This window comes from Podarcis pityusensis (assembly GCF_964106645.2).
Source record: "Podarcis pityusensis genome assembly, chromosome: Z".
In the NCBI taxonomy this organism is placed as follows: domain Eukaryota; kingdom Metazoa; phylum Chordata; class Lepidosauria; order Squamata; family Lacertidae; genus Podarcis; species Podarcis pityusensis.
In genome coordinates, this window is record NC_138044.1 from 4,729,842 (window position 1) to 4,747,836 (window position 17,995).

At 44.7% G+C, this 17,995-nt stretch overlaps 1 protein-coding gene across 2 annotated transcripts in view; it reads left to right on the forward strand.

Annotated features, from left to right (window-relative positions):
• The window catches only part of MEGF9 (multiple EGF like domains 9), an 84,056-nt gene that overhangs the window by 53,160 nt on the left and 12,901 nt on the right, over positions 1-17,995 (forward strand). For both annotated transcript variants that reach the window (XR_013981711.1, XM_080990904.1), the window contains exons 2-3: positions 2,887-3,091; positions 14,563-14,702. Coding sequence is in view for 1 of the 2 variants with exons in the window: in XM_080990904.1 (XP_080847030.1) it covers positions 2,887-3,091; positions 14,563-14,702 (345 nt within the window). In the remaining variant the exon portion in view is untranslated. The remainder of the gene's footprint in view (positions 1-2,886; positions 3,092-14,562; positions 14,703-17,995) is intronic.

Consider the following 17,995-nt stretch of genomic DNA (forward strand, 5'->3'; position numbering starts at 1 on the left):
CAGCTGAATAGCAACCTTTTTTTTTTTAAACAAAAACGTATATCTAAAATCTCCAAGGGAGATTATACACAAAATGGTATAAAATATCTATTAAAAATAGCAACAGGAACAAACTTTAAATATGGTAAACATATTAAAATGATCAAAACACAAGTAAAATTAATAGATTTTTTTAGGAAATAATAATGATATAATTATATGTCTGGGGTAGGCTTGCCTAAACAAAAAAAGTCTTAGCAGGCATTAAAAGCAGTTCAAAAAGGATACCTGTCTAATAGGTTTGGAATGGCAGCTAGTAGGTGGCACCGCAATGAAAGACCCTAAACTTTAAGTTAGAAATGTAAATAATATTTTCATTTCAACTGCTAGGGTAGGAACCCCATCAAAGAGAAGGGAAGAAGTATCTAGTCGCTGCACAATTATTTTTTGCTTTTTATGGCTTCTGTGCCAGGGATAGCCAACATGGTGTCCCTCCAGATGTTAGAATTGTAGAGTTGGAAAGGACTGCAAAGGTCATCTAGCCCAACCCCCTTCGGTGCAGGAATCTTTGCTCAATGTGGAACTCAAACCCAAAGTCTTGAGATTAAGTGTCTCATGCTGAGCTATTCACAGTTGTTGGAGTATAGCTTGCATCGTCCCTGACCATTGGACTTGCTCACTGGGGCTGATGGGAGTGGAAGGCCAGCTGACAGTAAGAGCTGTTTGACAGTGGAATGGTCTCCTTTGGGGGGTTGTGGGCTCTCCTTCCCTGGAGGTTTTTGAGCAGAGGTTGGAGGGCCATCTGCCATGGATGCTTTAGCTGAGATTCCTGCATTGCAGGGGGTTGGACTGGATGACCCTCGGGGTCCCTTCCAACGCTACAATTCTGTGATTTGTGTTGTTACAGAAATTACCGGGGAGGGCACATCTTTAAAGTTGTTAAATGTTACAAATATAATGCCTGAATGTATCCTTTCAACTTGACAGCTCAGGGATGTTACCCAGCTTTAAAAAACATGTAAAATCAACTCCATTGCCAGATTCTTCCATTCCAACGCTATTTTGCCCTTGAAAAAGGGACTCCAGGAAGTGGCCAGAGGTGACAATTGCTGAATTGATTTTTGACCAAGGAAAGCCTAATGTCATCACCAGACTTGCCTAGGGGTCCAGACATGCAAAGGAAGTTCTACAGTGGTACCTTGGGTTACATACGCTTCATGTTACAGACGCTTCAGATTACAGACTCCGCTAACCCAGAAATAGTACCTTGGGTTAAGAACTTTGCTTCAGGATGAGAACAGAAATTGCGCGGGGGTGGCGCGGCGGCAGCAGGAGGCCCCATTAGCTAAAGTGGTGCCTCAGGTTAAGAACAGTTTCAGGTTTAGAACGGACCTCCAGAATGAATTAAGTTCTTAACCCAGGGTACCACTGTATTGTATTTTGGGTGGTGGGACTTCAGAGGTGTTTGCCTATGCTAATCTTATACCTGAGTCTTGCCCCCACATGTTTTGCCTATGCTAATCTTGGACCAAGGACTCGTCCGGACATGTTTGCCAAGGTTGAACAAGTGTAACCCCTGTCTACCCCTCCCCTTTGGTGACACGTCAGTGATGTAAACATGATGTATCAATGATGCTGTGCGAACTGTATTCTGAGATGTGGTGGGAAGTTTTAAAAGTCAATGTCGCCCCATGCTCTGGGTTCTCTCGCTGCTGTTGAACCTGTTGCTCAACAATAAAGGATCTAAGTTTACTGACTGCTGTTTTGCTTCAAATTGCTTGGCTGGAATTTCCTTCTTTTACTGACCGCATTTACCCGCGGGGGATTGGTACCCCGACCAGCTGAACTGTTGACTAGTCTCTCACCCCAGAATTTTCCTTAACACTGTGATAACCTGGGGGGTGGGGGGTGGGGGAGCCTTCCCTGGCTTTATACTTTAAGTCACAAAAGAACATGAAATACTTGTTATCACCCCAATTTGTCAGAGCAACGAGGTTTTATCAATTACAAAGGAGCTCTTTGATTGCTCCTGCAGTGAAAATAGTCCTGGGGTTGTGTTTCCCTGTATTCCCCCTCTATTACATCTCTGGTCTTCCAAGTATGGTGGCTTTTTAAAAGGACGGTGGGGGGGGCAGTATTTTTCCAGTTTTTATGATTAAAGTTATACATCATGAGAGGCCCATGAGCCACTTAATGGTTTCTACCAAGCCCATGACAAAGGAACAGCTGCAAAATCAATACTTTCTGCATGTCTTGGATGTGTGTATTGCTTTTCCTTTAAAAAAAATAATTATTTAGCTGCCATGGTTATGCAAAGAAAAATTTAAAAAACAGCTAAGGGTTTGGAACATCAAAAAATAAATTTGAAACAAAAGTGGCAAAATTAAATAATACAGTGGAGGTGAGGGGGCTGGGGACGTCCAAGCCTCTATCTGCACACCATGCATATTTTTGCTAATCTCCCAGAGCAAGCCTATGGACCAAAGCTTTTGAATGTCCCCCTCTCCTCCCACTGATGCTCACTGCCCCATTGATCAGTGGGTGGTGAGGGTGATGGTCTCCCCACCCACCACCCCTGCTAATGAAGGAGGAACTTAGAGGAGTGTGATTCTGTTTTCTACTTCCTCTTTCAGCTCAAGGTGCTTTTCACAGGCCTACAGGATATGACACAGGTTTAATAAAACCTTTGAAAACAAACAAACAAACAAACAAACAAAAATACCTGCAGGCAAAAAAAAAAAAAAAAAAAAGGTTGCTGAACTCTGTCCCAAGAGATATAGTTAATTTACTCTATGGGCAGCCTGCACAACCAATAAATGATTAATGTGAACCTGTTTCCGTGTGTGGGCGTGAGAGAGATCTCCATTTTAATTCCTTTTTCTTTCCTTTTTTCAATCCCTTTTGCAGACTTCATCATCTGTAACTGCAGTTCTGTTGGGAGCACTGGCCCGAGCGACTGTAACACCACGACAGGACAGTGCGAATGCCGGACGGGACACGTGGGTCTGCAGTGCGAAGGGTGTGGGGAAGGCTATTATCCAGACCCCACAAGTGGGCAGTGCCGTTGGTGCGGCTGCTATTCTGAGGGCTCCGAATCCCTGTCCTGCGACAAGTAAGGAATGGGGTGACATGAGCATCACCCACCACCATCTTTGTACTTTCCCTTTAGACCATGTGTTGGTGTTCAAGAGAGGGTTTGCTTCCTTGCTGTGCAGCTATGCTTATTCTCCCGCCCTAGAATTATAGCATTGGAAAATATCCCTGGGGGTCATCTAGTCCAATCCCTACAATGCAGGAACCACGGCTAAAGGGTTCCTTTGCAGGAAGGGGAAATCTTACTCATTAATAATTTATTTGTAGGTATTCTGTTGATTTTTTTCCAACGTAAGCATATGACTTACAAAAAGAACAATAAAGCCCTCATGATAATATCAATACTCAGTAGACAATAAGTAGAGTATATACAATTGTACCTTGGTTCTTTAACGGAATCCGTTCTGGAAGTTGGTTCGACTTCCGAAAATGTTTGAAAACCAAGGCGTGGCTTCTGATTGGCTGCAGCAGCTTCCTGCAGCCAATCGAAAGCCGCATCAGATGTTCGAGTTCCAAATAACATTTGCAAACCGGATCACTCACTTCCACGTTTGCGGCGTTCAGGAGCCAAAACTTTTGAGTCGCAAGGCATTTGACAACCAAGATGCGACTGTATATCTTTTAACCTGCGTAGGAAAGCCACTGTTGGGAGAGAAAATCTTACTTAACAAAGTTGGTAAGGACAATATTACCTTCAGGATTTTTATTTTATTTATTTTTAATGCAGAAGTTGCAAAGATTTGAGGTGGAACCAATAAAAAGTGACAAAGAAAATGGATTTGTACCATACAAGGTGATTTGTACCTTACAAATAAATTGTCACTCTGGACTCCTTTTGAAAAGACACATTGGCCTGAACACGGATTACAATCAATCTGTTGAGCTAAAACAGGCATAGGCAAACTCGGTCCTCCAGATGTTTTGGAATTACAACTCCCATCATCCCTAGCTAACAAGACCAGTGGTCAGGGATGATGGGAGTTGTAGTCCCAAAAATATCTGGAGGGCCGAGTTTGCCCATGCCTGTTGTAACTCTTTGTTGATATGGCTGTGATCAAAATCTGGGGACAGGAGCTGCACTCTGAGCATCAGCAGGAGCCAGGTATTGCCACTTGCTTTTCCTGGTCATGCATCCTTGACCAAAAGAGTCTTATCACTCGCACCACCCTGATAAGCTAATTATTAACAGAGTCCGTGTGGTAGAGAATGCGGTTTGTGAGAGGGAAACTCAATCCTTTCCCTGAGGATTGGGTTGAGGCGTGAAATGAACATTGACCTGACAAGCTGCTGTGATGTATGGCCACTGCTGCTGCTACAATCAAACGCCGGCTTGGACCAACTAATTATGGGGAGAGTGAGAGGCTGTATGTCTGTTTATAGCGGAATCTCCTTTGTATTGTACACTATCCAGGTTTCATTTCAACATCTTTTGACACCTCTTGCCTATATTCTTCTTTTTATGGTTAGAAGATGTTTGTTTCGGGTTGTGTGTGTGTGTGTTTGTGTTTTTTTTGGAGTTAGACAAGCCACATTTTCTACTAATTCTTTCAGAATAAGATAATTAGATAAACATTCTCTCCCCTCGAGGGTGTGTCTGGCACCTTCATTGTATAGCTTTCATTGTATGCTGGGGGTAGTCTTCTTTACTCTGGCCTTTTCACACCTGATGCATATGTATTCATATATGTATGTATGTCTTCTATTCTACATCCCATTAGTCTAAGTTATTATTATGATGCAAAGGTTTGGGGAAATTCCATTGTCCAGATTCCATTGTTATTCCCCATTCTTCTGACTGTAAGCAATTTCAACTGATTTTGATACTGGATTTTTATGCGGTATTTTTATAATTTCCCCACCCCACACATTATGGTGAGAGACTGGTAAGAAATCTATTTGTTGATCATGCAGCCTGTGTGAGTTTTGTTTATTTTGAACTGCAGTGTAGTTGTAAATCTTGATGTGCAGGAGATAATGTCATGCCCTATAACCACATTTCCAAGAAGAGTCCACAGGAAGAAGTGGTTGATCCATTATTATCTTTCCCCCAAAAGTGCAGCAGAATGAGGTCATATAATATCCAGTTTATTAGGATTAGCAATCTGCAGCCGTGTGCCAAACTTCCTGGTGGGGTTCAACTCAAACTGCATAGGCCAGGGGTAGGCAACCTAAGGCCCGTGGGCCAGATGCGGCCCAATCGCCTTCTAAATCCGGCCCGCGGGCAGTCCGGGAATCAGCGTTTTTTTACATGAGTAGAATGTGTGCTTTTATTTAAAATGCATCTCTGGGTTATTTGTGGGACATAGGAAGTTGTTCATATTTCCCCCCCAAAATATAGTCCGGCCCACCACATAGTCTGAGGGATGGTGGACCGGCCCATGGCTGAAAAAGGTTGCTGACCCCTGGCATAGGCTCATCTTGGAAAGCACACTGAGTTTTACAAAACCTGAAATATCCAGCTTTTAATTAGAAGCACAAACTATCTTGCCAGTAAGTGTCATTTATTCTGCTGGCATGAAATAGGAAACCCATCAAAGGAAAGAGGTATCTAGATGCTGCTTGATTATTTTTCTCATTCTCTGAATTTACGCAAATTTGTCATAAAGAAACTTGAAAGCCTCATTATCACCTTATACACTTCCCAGAGCAAGGAGAGTCCAGCTGTTCCCTGGTGCTCCGGTACATCATATTCATTGCTCCTGGAACTGCATTTGTCTTTGTTCTCGCTCCACTATATCACCACTTTAGAGACTTATACCCTGCCCTTCCTAATGCTCATGTGCTACTCAAAGTGGCTTAGATAAGAATAATTAAAATACAGCGTTGCCGAGCTAAAGCAACAATCAAAACTCCTCCTGGTGGTGGAGCATTAAAACTGTTAGTAAAGCTAAGTAGGGTCCGGTAGGATTTTAGAATTGGATGGTGGATTTTGTTTTGAGATTCCTGCATTAGATGACGCTCGGGATGCATTCCAACTCTATAAATTCTCTCCTTCCCTGGAGGTTTTTAAGCAGAGGTTGGATGGCCATGTCACCGATGCTTTGCTGAGATTCCTGCATTGCAGGGGGTTGGACTAGATGACCCTCGGTATCCCGTTACAACTCTACAATTCTGTGATTCTATACCTGCTTGAAACTTGGTTTCGGTTGGGAAGGAAGACGAGAGGTGTAAGCTGGTAAGGAGAAGCGTTCATAAGCTCACCTTCTTCAGCCCCTGGCCTCAACTGCTTTGCCCGCTTCGGGTCAGGCTGCCAGAAAAGCCCTTCCTCCGCCTGTTGTCCGATGCTGTGAGCAGAACCAGGCACAGTGCTTGCGGTAATTAACTTTATTGCTCAGTAACCAAGGAGTCGGCACACGGCACATCCATCAGATAAGCACGTCAGTTGCAGAAGCTAAAGTTCCTGTCCCTTTCTTCCTCTTGTTTATACCTCCCTCCTCGCTGTGACTCCGCTTTTCTTAATTGTTACAGCCTTTTCTCGACTCTTGGTTCCTGTGCTGAGAGGGAGGGAGGGGAAGGAGCCAAATCAGGACTGTGCAGTGGTACCTCGGGTTACAGACGCTTCAGGTTACATATGCTTCAGGTTACAGACTCCGCTGACCCAGAAATAGTACCTCGGGTTAAGAACTTTGCTTCAGGATGAAGTGGCAGCAGGAGACCCCATTAGTTAAAGTGGTACCTCAGGTTAAGAACAGTTTCAAGTTAAGAACGGACCTCCGGAACGAATTACCGTATTTTTCACTCTATAAGACGCACAAGACGTACCTAGTTTTTGGAGGAGGAAAACAAGAAAAAAAATACTCTGAATCTCAGAAGCCAGAACAGCAAGAGGGATCGCTGCGCAGTGAAAGTAGCAATCCCCCTTGCTGTTCTGGCTTCTGTGATAGCTGCGCAGTCTGCATTCGCTCCATAAGACACACACACATTTCCCCTTACTTTTTAGGAGGGAAAAAGTGAGTCTTATAGAGCAAAAAATACGGTAGGTTCTTAACCCGAGGTACCACTGTATTGCATCGCAGGAGACAGAGCCCCTGCTCTTTCTGTGGCTACTTAAGCCTCTCCCCTTCACCCTCACTCTCTGCTGATGATTCCTCCCTGTCCCATCAAAGGCCCCACAGGTGCCCCCTGGACCACGGGCTGCTACTACGCTTCCTCATCCAGCCAGTTCCTGACACTTCGCTCCAAAGATTCTGGTTCCTCAGCAAACAGGGCCTCACCCACTCCCCAAGTAAATGGCGTCTTTGCACAGCGCAATTAAATTTGCTCAGCTGCAAGAAAGGCAGTTGTGGAAAATGAATGGTTTTCTATTTGCTTCTGTTTGTGCGCAAGTGCCCTTGAGACCAAGACCCAGACACGAAGGGGGTGGGGGAGAGTCCAGCTCCATCGACCCTCCAGCCTGCCTCTTCCATGGGAAGGGACAGATTGCACCCTCAGTTGTTGTTGCTTTTTAAAAAAAGAGATTGGTTTGTGTGGCTGGACTAAAAACAAAAATGAATGAAATTTTAATTTGTTTGTGTATAAAGCTTCTTATTCTTCTTTTTAGAATAGCATTGATGTGCAGTTATGGTTCCTCCTCCGTCTCCCCTTGGCCGAATAAATAATTTCTCTCTCTGACCCCTATATAGGCACATATAGGTCAGCCTCTATGCTAGCCGCAAACTCCTTTGCCGTGCATGGATCCTTGCACAGATGGAACAGATCCATCCACTTGCATGGAATTTGTCACTGTGTTCCATTTCCATGAGGATAGCTCCCCTGCTGTCAGGAAGAATGAGGGTCTCAAGGAAGCAGTGCAGTTGTTAGATGTGGGACGAACAACTATTACAACTATTGCACCCTCTTGAAAGATCTTACAAGCAGGAGTGAAGCACCACCTGAGCACATGACTTCAGAAGAACGAAATGATACTTCTTGATTCAGAAATGTTATCCAACTTTAATTGACAGAGCCAAGGGGAACAGCAGCAACATCCTGTGCAAAGCTAAGCAGGGTCCAGTATAGTTTCAAATTGGACAGGGGATCATTCATTGAAGGGGACTGGAATACCCACGGGATCCCTTCAGTTCTAAATAATAATAATAATAATTAATAATAATTTATTATTTGTACCCCGCCCATCTGGCTGGGTTTCCCCAGCCACTCTGGGCGGCTTCCAACAAAGATTAAAAATACATCAAAATGTCACGCATTAAAAACTTCCCTGAACAGGGCTGCCTTCAGATGTCTTCTAAATGTCAGGTAGTTGTTTATCTCTTTGACATCTGATGGGTGGGTGTTCCACAAGGTGGGCGCCACTACCGAGAAGGCCATACAGTTCTATGGTTCTATTAATCACCCTAGTAATAGTTAGGGCCAGAATGAACTAAATAGTTGTGTCAGCAGAAGCTAGGGCAGCAAATCCTGCTAGCACAATGGGGCTTTTTCACCCCTCCCCCCACCACTACACACACACTACACTCAGCTCTAAGGGTGGGGAGCCTAGGAGAACCTCTAGTTTAGCCCTGGGGTGGGGAATAGAGAGGGGATCCTTCCAACTGGCAAGCGGAAAGGCTTGCACTGATAGAATGAGTGCAATATTGAATTTCACCCGTAGGACTGTCTCCAGTTAGGGTCCACTCAGAGTAGGCCTGCTGAAGTTAAAAGACTTAAGTCTGCAGTGCCTGTTATTTTCAATGAGTCTACTCTGAGTAGGTCTAGCGTTGGATACAACCCACATATTTTGAAATTACTCTGCTTTTCCTGAAGGCCTACTGTTGTGCAGGCTATGCAAAACTTTTCTCCTCTTCTGATCTGGCTTCATGATGGCAAAAAAAATAAATATGAATGTCTTTGTTTCTTCCCTGTCCACTGAAAATCCGCATGGTGGAATTCACATGGACAACGAACTGGTCCAGGAGCCTGCCAGGGCCTGTGCCCAGAATGGCAGAACTCGATGGTGTGGGCATCATAATCTTGACCAGACACGCTTGGTGCTTTGACATTTCACAAAATGCCTTTTCAGAGTTCTTGAGGATTTGGGCTCCTCCGATAGATTTCAGGCAGACGGATTCCATTCAGTGGCATAAAGCGGGGGATGTTATGTGTACAATGCCCCAGTGTTTTCTGGGAATAAAGCTGCCCTTTTTCCTGCCCTTCCCCTCCCCTCCCCGGCCCACCCCCAACACCACAAAGGGGGCTTTGCTGAGATTGCATAATGTTGGGGGTGGCAGGAGCAAGGACTTGGGGAGGGGGAGCACTTCCTCAGAACACAGAAGGTGTTATTAAATTCAGATGGTTTCAAATAGCCAAGACGGGGCCAGGGAGGAGCAATGGGAAACTGAAACTCGCCCCCTCACCCTTTCTTGCTAATAGGCATTTCTGCCGTCTTGATTTTCCCATCTCACATCCAGATTAATTGACCTGAAAATCAACATATAGGTTGTGATGTTTCCATTAAAGCTCAGTTTAAAGGTTGGTGAATATAGATGGTTCCCTGTGGAACCCTCTTGTACAGTTCCCCTTTCTGTGGACTTGCTGAACTGTTTTGTAAGACTGGGGAGGCAGATTACGTTTCAGTCATTAAATCTCATTGAATGGGTTGTTTGAGATCCTTCTAAGAGAAGAGACGGAGGGAAAAAAGACATCCTTCCTCCCTCCCTCGCTTCCTCCTTTCGTATACCCAAGCAATAGGTGTGCATTTCTTAACATCACACCCGGTCCGCTTCCCCATCTTGCGGGTTCCATGACTGATTTATTGAGTGTCCCCTATTCTTGCAGCTCTGAAGTTTCTGTGAAGCAGAAAGAAAAGAGTTGGCTTCCTCCGTCACCTGGCTCCTTGACCTTGAGAGAAGCCTCTGGTCATTAATCACAGGCATACACACCAGCTCTCTCTTTACTAGGGCCAGCCCCTATTTTACGGAATTTGTCTTCTGTAAAGCCATATTCAGCATTCCAGTATACCTGAAGGAGCGTCTCCACCTCCATTGTTCTGCCTGGACACTGAGGTCCAGCACTGAGGGCCTTCTGGCAGTTCCGTCATTGTGAGAAGCCAAGTTACAGGGAACCAGGCAGAGGGCCTTCTTGGTAGTGGTACCCACCCTGTGGAACGCCCTCCCACCAGATGTCAAAGAGAAAAATAACTACCAAACTTTTAGAAGACATCTAAAGGCAGCCCTGTTTAGGGAAGCTGTTAACGTTTAATAGGTTATTGTATTTTAGTGTTTTGTTGGAAGCCACCCAGAGTGGCTGGGGAAACCCAGCCAGATGGGCGGGGTATAAATAAATTATTATTATTATTATTATTATTATTATTATTATTATTATTATTGCATGGAGGCTGGAAATGCACTCAACCTGCCTCATTCCAGATCAGACCAGTTGTCCTTGTAGCCCTGTATTGACAACCCTTCCTGGGCATAGCTCTTCAGGTTCTCAGTGATAGGGATGTTGGAGAATTCTGACAAAAACTTCAAAGGAAGCAGAACTTGCTGCAGTTTGTGCACTTGTCTGTGGTCAGAAAGGGAAATCAGTCAAATAAATAAGATTGACTCACAACTTTGTGGGTTTTTTAAGTCCACAAAATATACACTATTAATGTTTTTGAAAAAGATTGGATTGATGTTTCCCTTAAATTGGAATGAATGTAAGTTACGTAAGTCAGAGCTTTCCAAACTGTGTGTTGCGTCACATTCGTGTGTCAGCTGCAGTGTGTTGGTGTGTTGCGCAAATGCTCCCTGCATTCTTAAAAGGGGTTAGTTTAACCTCAGGTTTGCTACTAAAACTGAATTACTGTGTCATGAAATAATGCATGTCTAAAAAGTGTGTCACTAACATGAAAAGTTTGGAAAGCTCTGACGTAAGTTGTGTGAATTGTTATGTAAGAGCTTTACAAGAAAAATATGTGCGGTTTAGAAATGATTTCAAATTTTAAAAATCAATCAATTGATTGAGCAAGGTGAATAATGTAGTATTTGGTGGAAACTGAAGTGCAGCAGAATGGAAACAGTGCTGATTGTTTCCACGCTGGAAGGGAAATAGCTGCCTTCTTGCATTCCTAGCAAGTGATTTGTTATGCACAGGGATGTTATGCACAGGCAGTGAGACTGTGCTTTGTAGGTAGGTAGTGTTGGAATCTTCATGCAATCTGAAGTAAAGTAGCCATATTTTTATTTATTTTACCAATAAAGAAATTTCAGTCTAGCTCCTCTGCACCACTCAGCACAGCTTAGAGCAATTTTAAAACCACAATATTGTATAAGGTAATAAAAAGACATTAAAATGGCAATGGTAAAAAATGCAACAATAGATGCACATTAAAATGACAGATATATGTGGGTAAAAGTGCGACAGTACAGAAAAAAGCAGTAAGAAACAATAAGAAAAAAAGCAACAGTACATGAAAATGCAAGAAGAAAAAGAAAAGGAATTAAAAATAAATAAGAAAAAAGTTTGGCTTGGAAAGTGAATTCAGTTTGTTGTCTTAAGGGGGCGGGGAATGCCCCGACTTCTCCTTCTCCTCCTCTTCGACACCATAATCAGCTTCTTAACAGCAGGGTCTGTGTGTGTGTGGTTTGGGCACATTTAAATTGTTTACCTTTTCTTAGAAAAGCCTTCTTGAACCTTTCCAATATGAGAGCTATGAAAGAGGATGTTTTCATGAAGCTTTACTGACCAGAGGCAAAACCTCTTGCCTTGCTTGAAAGCTTTAATTATTGCACACACCCGGCCCATCTGTATCGAGCTGAACATCCTGCCAGAGGGGCATTAAATCCAGCAACTTGATTCCCCTTTAAAAAGTTTAATAACTTCCTTTTCTGCCTTGCATCAGCCAAGAGGCATAAAATCGGGGGTGGCGGTTGTTCAAAGACCCTGGGCTGGCCTGAGAGTGGGAAAAGAGATTTAAATATGCAGACTTCTGGAACTCAGTGGGAATGTATACATAGATGACTATTTAAGTTGCAATCTTATGCTCACCTGGAAATCAGTCCCACTGACCTCAATAGGGTTTATTTTTGAGTATAATTATTATTTATTAGAAATTTTATATGCCAGCCTTCTTCCAAAGATCACAGGGAGGTTTACAGCATAAAAATATAAAATGTAAAATACAGTGGTACCTCGGGTTAAGTACTTAATTGGTTCCGGAGGTCCGTTCTTAACCTGAAACTGTTCTTAACCTGAGGTACCACTTTAGCTAATGGGGCCTCCTGCTGCCGCCGTGCCGCTGGAGCACGATTTCTGTTCTCAACCTGAAGCAAAGTTCTTAACCCGAGGTACTATTTCTGGGTTAGCGGAGTCTGTAACCTGAAGCGTATGTAACCTGAAGCGTATGTAACCTGAGGTACCACTGTACATATAATAATAGCAACAGCAACTACCAATAACCCCCCTCCCACAAACACATTTTAAAGGCCATAGATTCTTCAATCAGCCAAAGGCCTGGTGGAAGGGGAACATTTTCACCTGGCGCTAAAGGTGTATAATGAAGACACCTGAGAAACCGTCCTGGGAGAGCTTTCCACAAGTGGGGAGCCACCGCAGAAAAAGCCCATTTTCATGTTGCTGCTCTCTGGACCCCTCACAAAGGGGGTAAAATAAGAAGGGGCCTCAGCTGATGCTCGCGGGGTCTGGGCCAATTCATATGGGGAGAGGCAGTCCTTGAGGTATTGCAATCCTGAGGCATTCTAGGCTTTATAGGCCCAAACCAGCACTTTGAATTGGGCTCAGAAACTAATTAGCAACCAATGTGGTCGGTCCAGGATTGATGTAATATGCTCAAACCATATTGTCCCAGTGAACAACCTGGTCATTGAGTAGGTGTGCATAAGAGCTTCAGTGAGATTGGGCTGCACTTATGTAGCTTATTTCTTAACTACACCCAAATAGTGTTGTACCCAAAACCTGAACTTTATGCAAAGGGCCCCTCCAGGCATCCTTTATTATAATATCAGGGTGATTATATGGGATCCCACTTTCAGTACCTTTTAAACTTTCAAATGTTTCAGTGTAGACATACTGCTTCATTTCCAATAAATACATGCCGCTTAAATTCTTGCTTAAATTCTGTAACTTTACACCACAAATGTTCCAGGGTGGGTCCCCCTCCCCCCTGCTTTTGTTGCAGTATAGCAGAAGACAGGGCCTTCTGGGTGACTGCACCCCAACTTTGAGGCTCTTTCCCTTCAGAAGTGCTGACAAATTCCCTTGTTTTCTCAGGCTTTTGGAATACTTTTTTAGCCTAGCCTATTCTGTTTATAGTTTAGTTTTTATTTTACATCGCATCTGCTTTTAATCTCTCTCTCTCGATTATTGTTGGGAGCTGCTCAGAGACCTTTTATGAAAAGTGCTTTAAAAATATTATGAATAAAAAATAATACAATTGAAAACAACCCATGGTTTGTTTGGAGAGGGAGGCAAATAATGAGCCCTCATTTGGCTGTAGTACTAAGGCAAACCATGGCTTAACTCCTGTTAGAACAGGATTAGCAAGAGAAAAAGCAGGGGAGTTGCTGTGATTTTCTCACTGTACACTAGCTTGTTTGCTCATTCATTCACTCATTCTAAGCTATAGTTTGGCTTAGTGCTTTGTGCCAACGAGGCCAATATTTGCAAACACACACACACACACACACACACACACACACACACACACTGTTGGGGGAAACTTAGATCTGCTTAACAAGAGCAACAACAACAGCCTGCCTCCACTCTGTTCTAAATCTGGCTGCTGAAGCTTGAAAGAAATCCAGGGCTAGATCTTGTGTGTGGCTGGGGTTCTGTGACCTCAGTTCGGGTTCTGCACCTCATGTAAAAACCCCTCCTCTGTTGCAGTGCAGATGCACAGTTGTGCTTTTATGTGCAAGTTATTGCAGTCAATGGCACATGGGATGGAGTAGCTGACGGGCTCTGCCTATTGGCTTGCCGTTTTGCATCCAACTTCACCCAGCTGTTGCTGGTTAGGCAGCCGCTTGTTGGAGGAACTCTAGTACTGGCTTTCCTTCAGCAAGCAGGGGGCTGGATTAGATCTTGGATGGGGGGCTCTAACCCATGAGCCTAACTTTCCCCAAAACTACATCCGTCTGCCCCACACCTGACATCTTATGTGATGTCAGGTGTGGGGCAGGTGAGGATGCTGCTAGCAAACGAACAGTTGGCAGCTGAAGTTGTCACCTGATGTCATAACAGCACTTTCCCAACAGTCAAAAATTGTCTGTGGAGGGTGTGCCAGTTCTTCCTATGGCCCTTGGGCTGAAAAGAGTTCCATGCCCATGGACTAGCTGACCCCAAGGAGACTGTCAGCTGTATGGTTCTCTGACCTGGTTGTTGGAGTTAGGGCTTCTAGCAAAAAAAAGGACAAGTAGATCCCACTATCTAGAAGCCTTTACTATCTCTATACTGAATTGGCTCTCCTCCCATGCTACCTTCACTCACTGGAATAGTCTTGTGCCAAAGAGGTTTCCATCATTCCTCCTTCCCTGACTCACATCGCCTCTGTTCTTGTTTGTTTTTAAACAGCTCTGGAAGATGTCGCTGCAAAGCTGGCTCAGATGGCCCCAAATGCACCCAGTGCCAGGAAGGCTACTCCATGTTCAACGGGACCACCTGCGAACCTTGTCGGTGTAACAACCATTCTGCGAGTTGCGATCAGTTGACAGGTGAAAAGCAAGGGAAGGGGACTCAGGTTTTCTGGTGGCCCTGGGTCAGGTTGGTGGGGTTTTGTTGAGGCTGATCAAGAATAACAAGGCAGTTGTGTATCCTCCAGTATTTCAGAGAGGAGCACTCTTGTCTACTTGTAATACCCACATTTTCAGCATGGAAGGGCTGTAGCTAAGGGATAGAGCAGCTGCTTTGCCTGCAGATTATAGGTGCAGAAATATATGTGCCAGTATGAACCATGCCCCCACCATGCCCATCGCTGCTTGCCCTCCCTTTTGCTCTCTTCCTCCCCCCACATGCCTCTTCCTCCTCCACTTCCTGAGGCTGCAGGCATGGTCTTTCAGAGGTGTTTTGACGTGACCTTTTTATGATTGGCAAAGCACCTTCCAGGTCGTGTCAAAGCACCTCTGGGAGATTGGCCTGCAGCCTTGGGAAGCAGTGATGGGGAAGGTGCAGGGCAGTGCAGGGATGGCAAAGGTGCAGGGGTGAGGGAGCAAGCAGGTGGGCAGGCAAGTGGCGGTGGTGAGATGGTGGTGGAAGAAAAAGAGGTGATGTACCTCCTTGAAAAAAGCACTGGGAATGTCCCCCATCTGAACGGACCCCCTTGAGAATCTGATGAAAGTTATGGATCCCCTTCCCAGAAAAATGTACATAAACATCTGGGCACACAATACCGCATACAATTTGCGCCCCGTTCATGGACCCACTGAAACCCACCCATGGACTCCTGGTATAGATAGCTTGACCTAGATGCACCAATGGTCAATATGAAGCAGTTTCCTTTGTTCCTGTGCTCACTCCAAGGATCTCTGGTGATATTCTCCCAGCCTATGAGAACCAGTGTGGTGTTGTGGTTAGAGTGTTGGAGTAATGACCTTGGATGCCAGGGTTCAATTTCACATTAAGCCATGCAACTCGCCAGGTGAGCTAGTCACCATCTCTCAGTCTCACCTACATCACAGGGTTGTTGGGAGGATAAATTGGAAACAGACAGTAAATAAGCTAAACATCTTGAAAGTTTAGGCATGCCAATAATGGTGTTTCAAAGACTGTTTCTCACTCAAAAGCAAAACTAAACCTCAAACATTAGGTAGTGATCTGACCATTATGGGATTAAAGAACCTCTTATTACGCACCTGAGCAGGACTACACCCTTAGACTCTCAATGTATTTCTGTTTCTGTCTAGGATAGTTGAGTACTAAACAATCTCTTTTCTTAGTCTGCAATAAGGTGAGCCTGAGTTCTAGCTAAAGCCTGCTTATATCAATGCAAACAGGTAAAGGAAATATATTTTTTAAAGTACCTTTTCAAAAAATATAAAATCTTAAAACCAGCAACACTCATGGCTGAACATCAAAACAATTTCACCCAACACTATGTTTTGGGATAGAGTGCCTTACATAGCTGTCAACGTTTCCCTTTTTTAAAGGGAAATTCCCTTATTCCGAATAGGATTCTTCGCAAGGAAAGGGGAAAGTTGACAGCTAAGCTGCCTCATGGCACCATCTGATTTCTTTTGTATGTATGCTCAGTGCTAATATAAATCAAGAACTTTAGAGATGTGGGTTGTCTGCCCTCTTGTGGCAGCCGTTGAGACACCACGGAGGCACTTTTCGTTATTAGAAATAAGTCACAGTCAAAGGCTCAAAGCGGACATGTCTGCCTTCCTGCATGCTAGTCTGAAACCCCACGCCAATGCAAAGCTTCCCTGTGTTGACAAGGATTTTTGGGGAGGAAAGCAGAACTTGGGTGCCCCTTGTCATAAAGCTGTTTCCCAGTGGGAGGAACATCCTTACACAACAGAAACCCCAAAAGGGTATTATGGTCTGAAATACAATAGTAGATGGGACATAACTTCCATAGTAAAGCACTGTTTACAGTGGAGAATGGCCGTAGCTCAGTGGCAGAACAATCTGCTTTGCCTGCAGAAGGTCCGTAGTTCAATCCCTGGCATTTCCAGGCAAGGCCAGGAAATAAAACTGTCTTGAGACCCTGGAGAGCCATGTGCAGATAGTATCGATCTGGGATGGGGAACCCCAGGCCCAGGGGCCGTATGTGGTCTTCCAGGCCTCTCTGGACTCCCCCAGTCCACACCCCCTCCCACCAGGTCACACTGTTCACTGGCCCTGCTTTGCCTCCTTGAGGGCTCTGGTCTGCCTCTGATCTGCCCTTGAATTCTGACTACGCCTCTTGCTTATCAGGGTGGAGAGGGCTGTGTGAGTGTGCATGTGGAAGCTACCCTACGGTACAAAGGCAATATTTACATGCGTCTCTCCACTTACTACTGGCCTGCTCTCCACCCCGAAGGCTGCCCAGAAGGGAATGTGCATTTCATTACCTGACCTGAGATGCAGGAGATTGAACCTGGTACCTTTTGCTTGCAAGCCATGAGTTCCACCATTGAGCTGCGACTCTGGTTCAATTCAAGGTATCTCCAGCATCTGCTCCAATAGTGATTTTAATTCTCTGGGTACTGCCAACAGTAAATAGAGCCAGAGCCAATGGAGACAGCTCTACATTTGTCTTCTTTCCTGGTGAGTTCTACAGGAGGCAACACTGAGACTAAGGAGGAGATAAAGCTCCTGGGCAGGGATACCCCCTGAGCTGTTAGTGGGACAGTTCCCTATTGGTCCTAATGGACCAGCCTCCATTGCTTTCAGCTGTCAAGATAGTTGACGGCCACTCTCAAGTCTCTCTGTTTATTTTCCTTTTCAGTGGGCTAAGCATACCCAGCTCTCAACTGTTCCTCATTAAACTTGGGGTTGCATCCAAGCCAGTTCTACTTGAAGTAGAGCCACTGAAATTAATGAACCTACACAAGCGGTGTCCATGAATTGCAATGTATTTATGCTCAGTAGGACTAATATTGGCTACAACCCCTGGTTTCCAGACCCCTTGCCATCCTGGTCACGTTGCTCTAGACCAGGCTTCCTTGGCCCTCCAAATGTTTTGAGACTACAATTCCCATCATCCCTGACCACTGGTCCTGCTGGCTAGGGATCATGGGAGTTGGAGGCCAAAAACATCTGGAGGGCCGAGGTTGAGGCGCAATCCAGGCTCTGTAGTCCACACAGCCCAAAGCTAGGGCTGGGTGGCGGGGTCATAGAACTGGCTACCTGCCTTTCTTCAAGATACCTTTTGTACTCTTCTATCTGCTGGACCTTGAATCTTCCCCCACTAAAAGCCCCAACACAACTCCACCAAAAGCCTCACATGGTCTTGGCAACAGTGCTGGTGAGCAACTGGCTAAATCCTCATGATTGGGTCCACTGTTTCTTATGTACCCAAAGT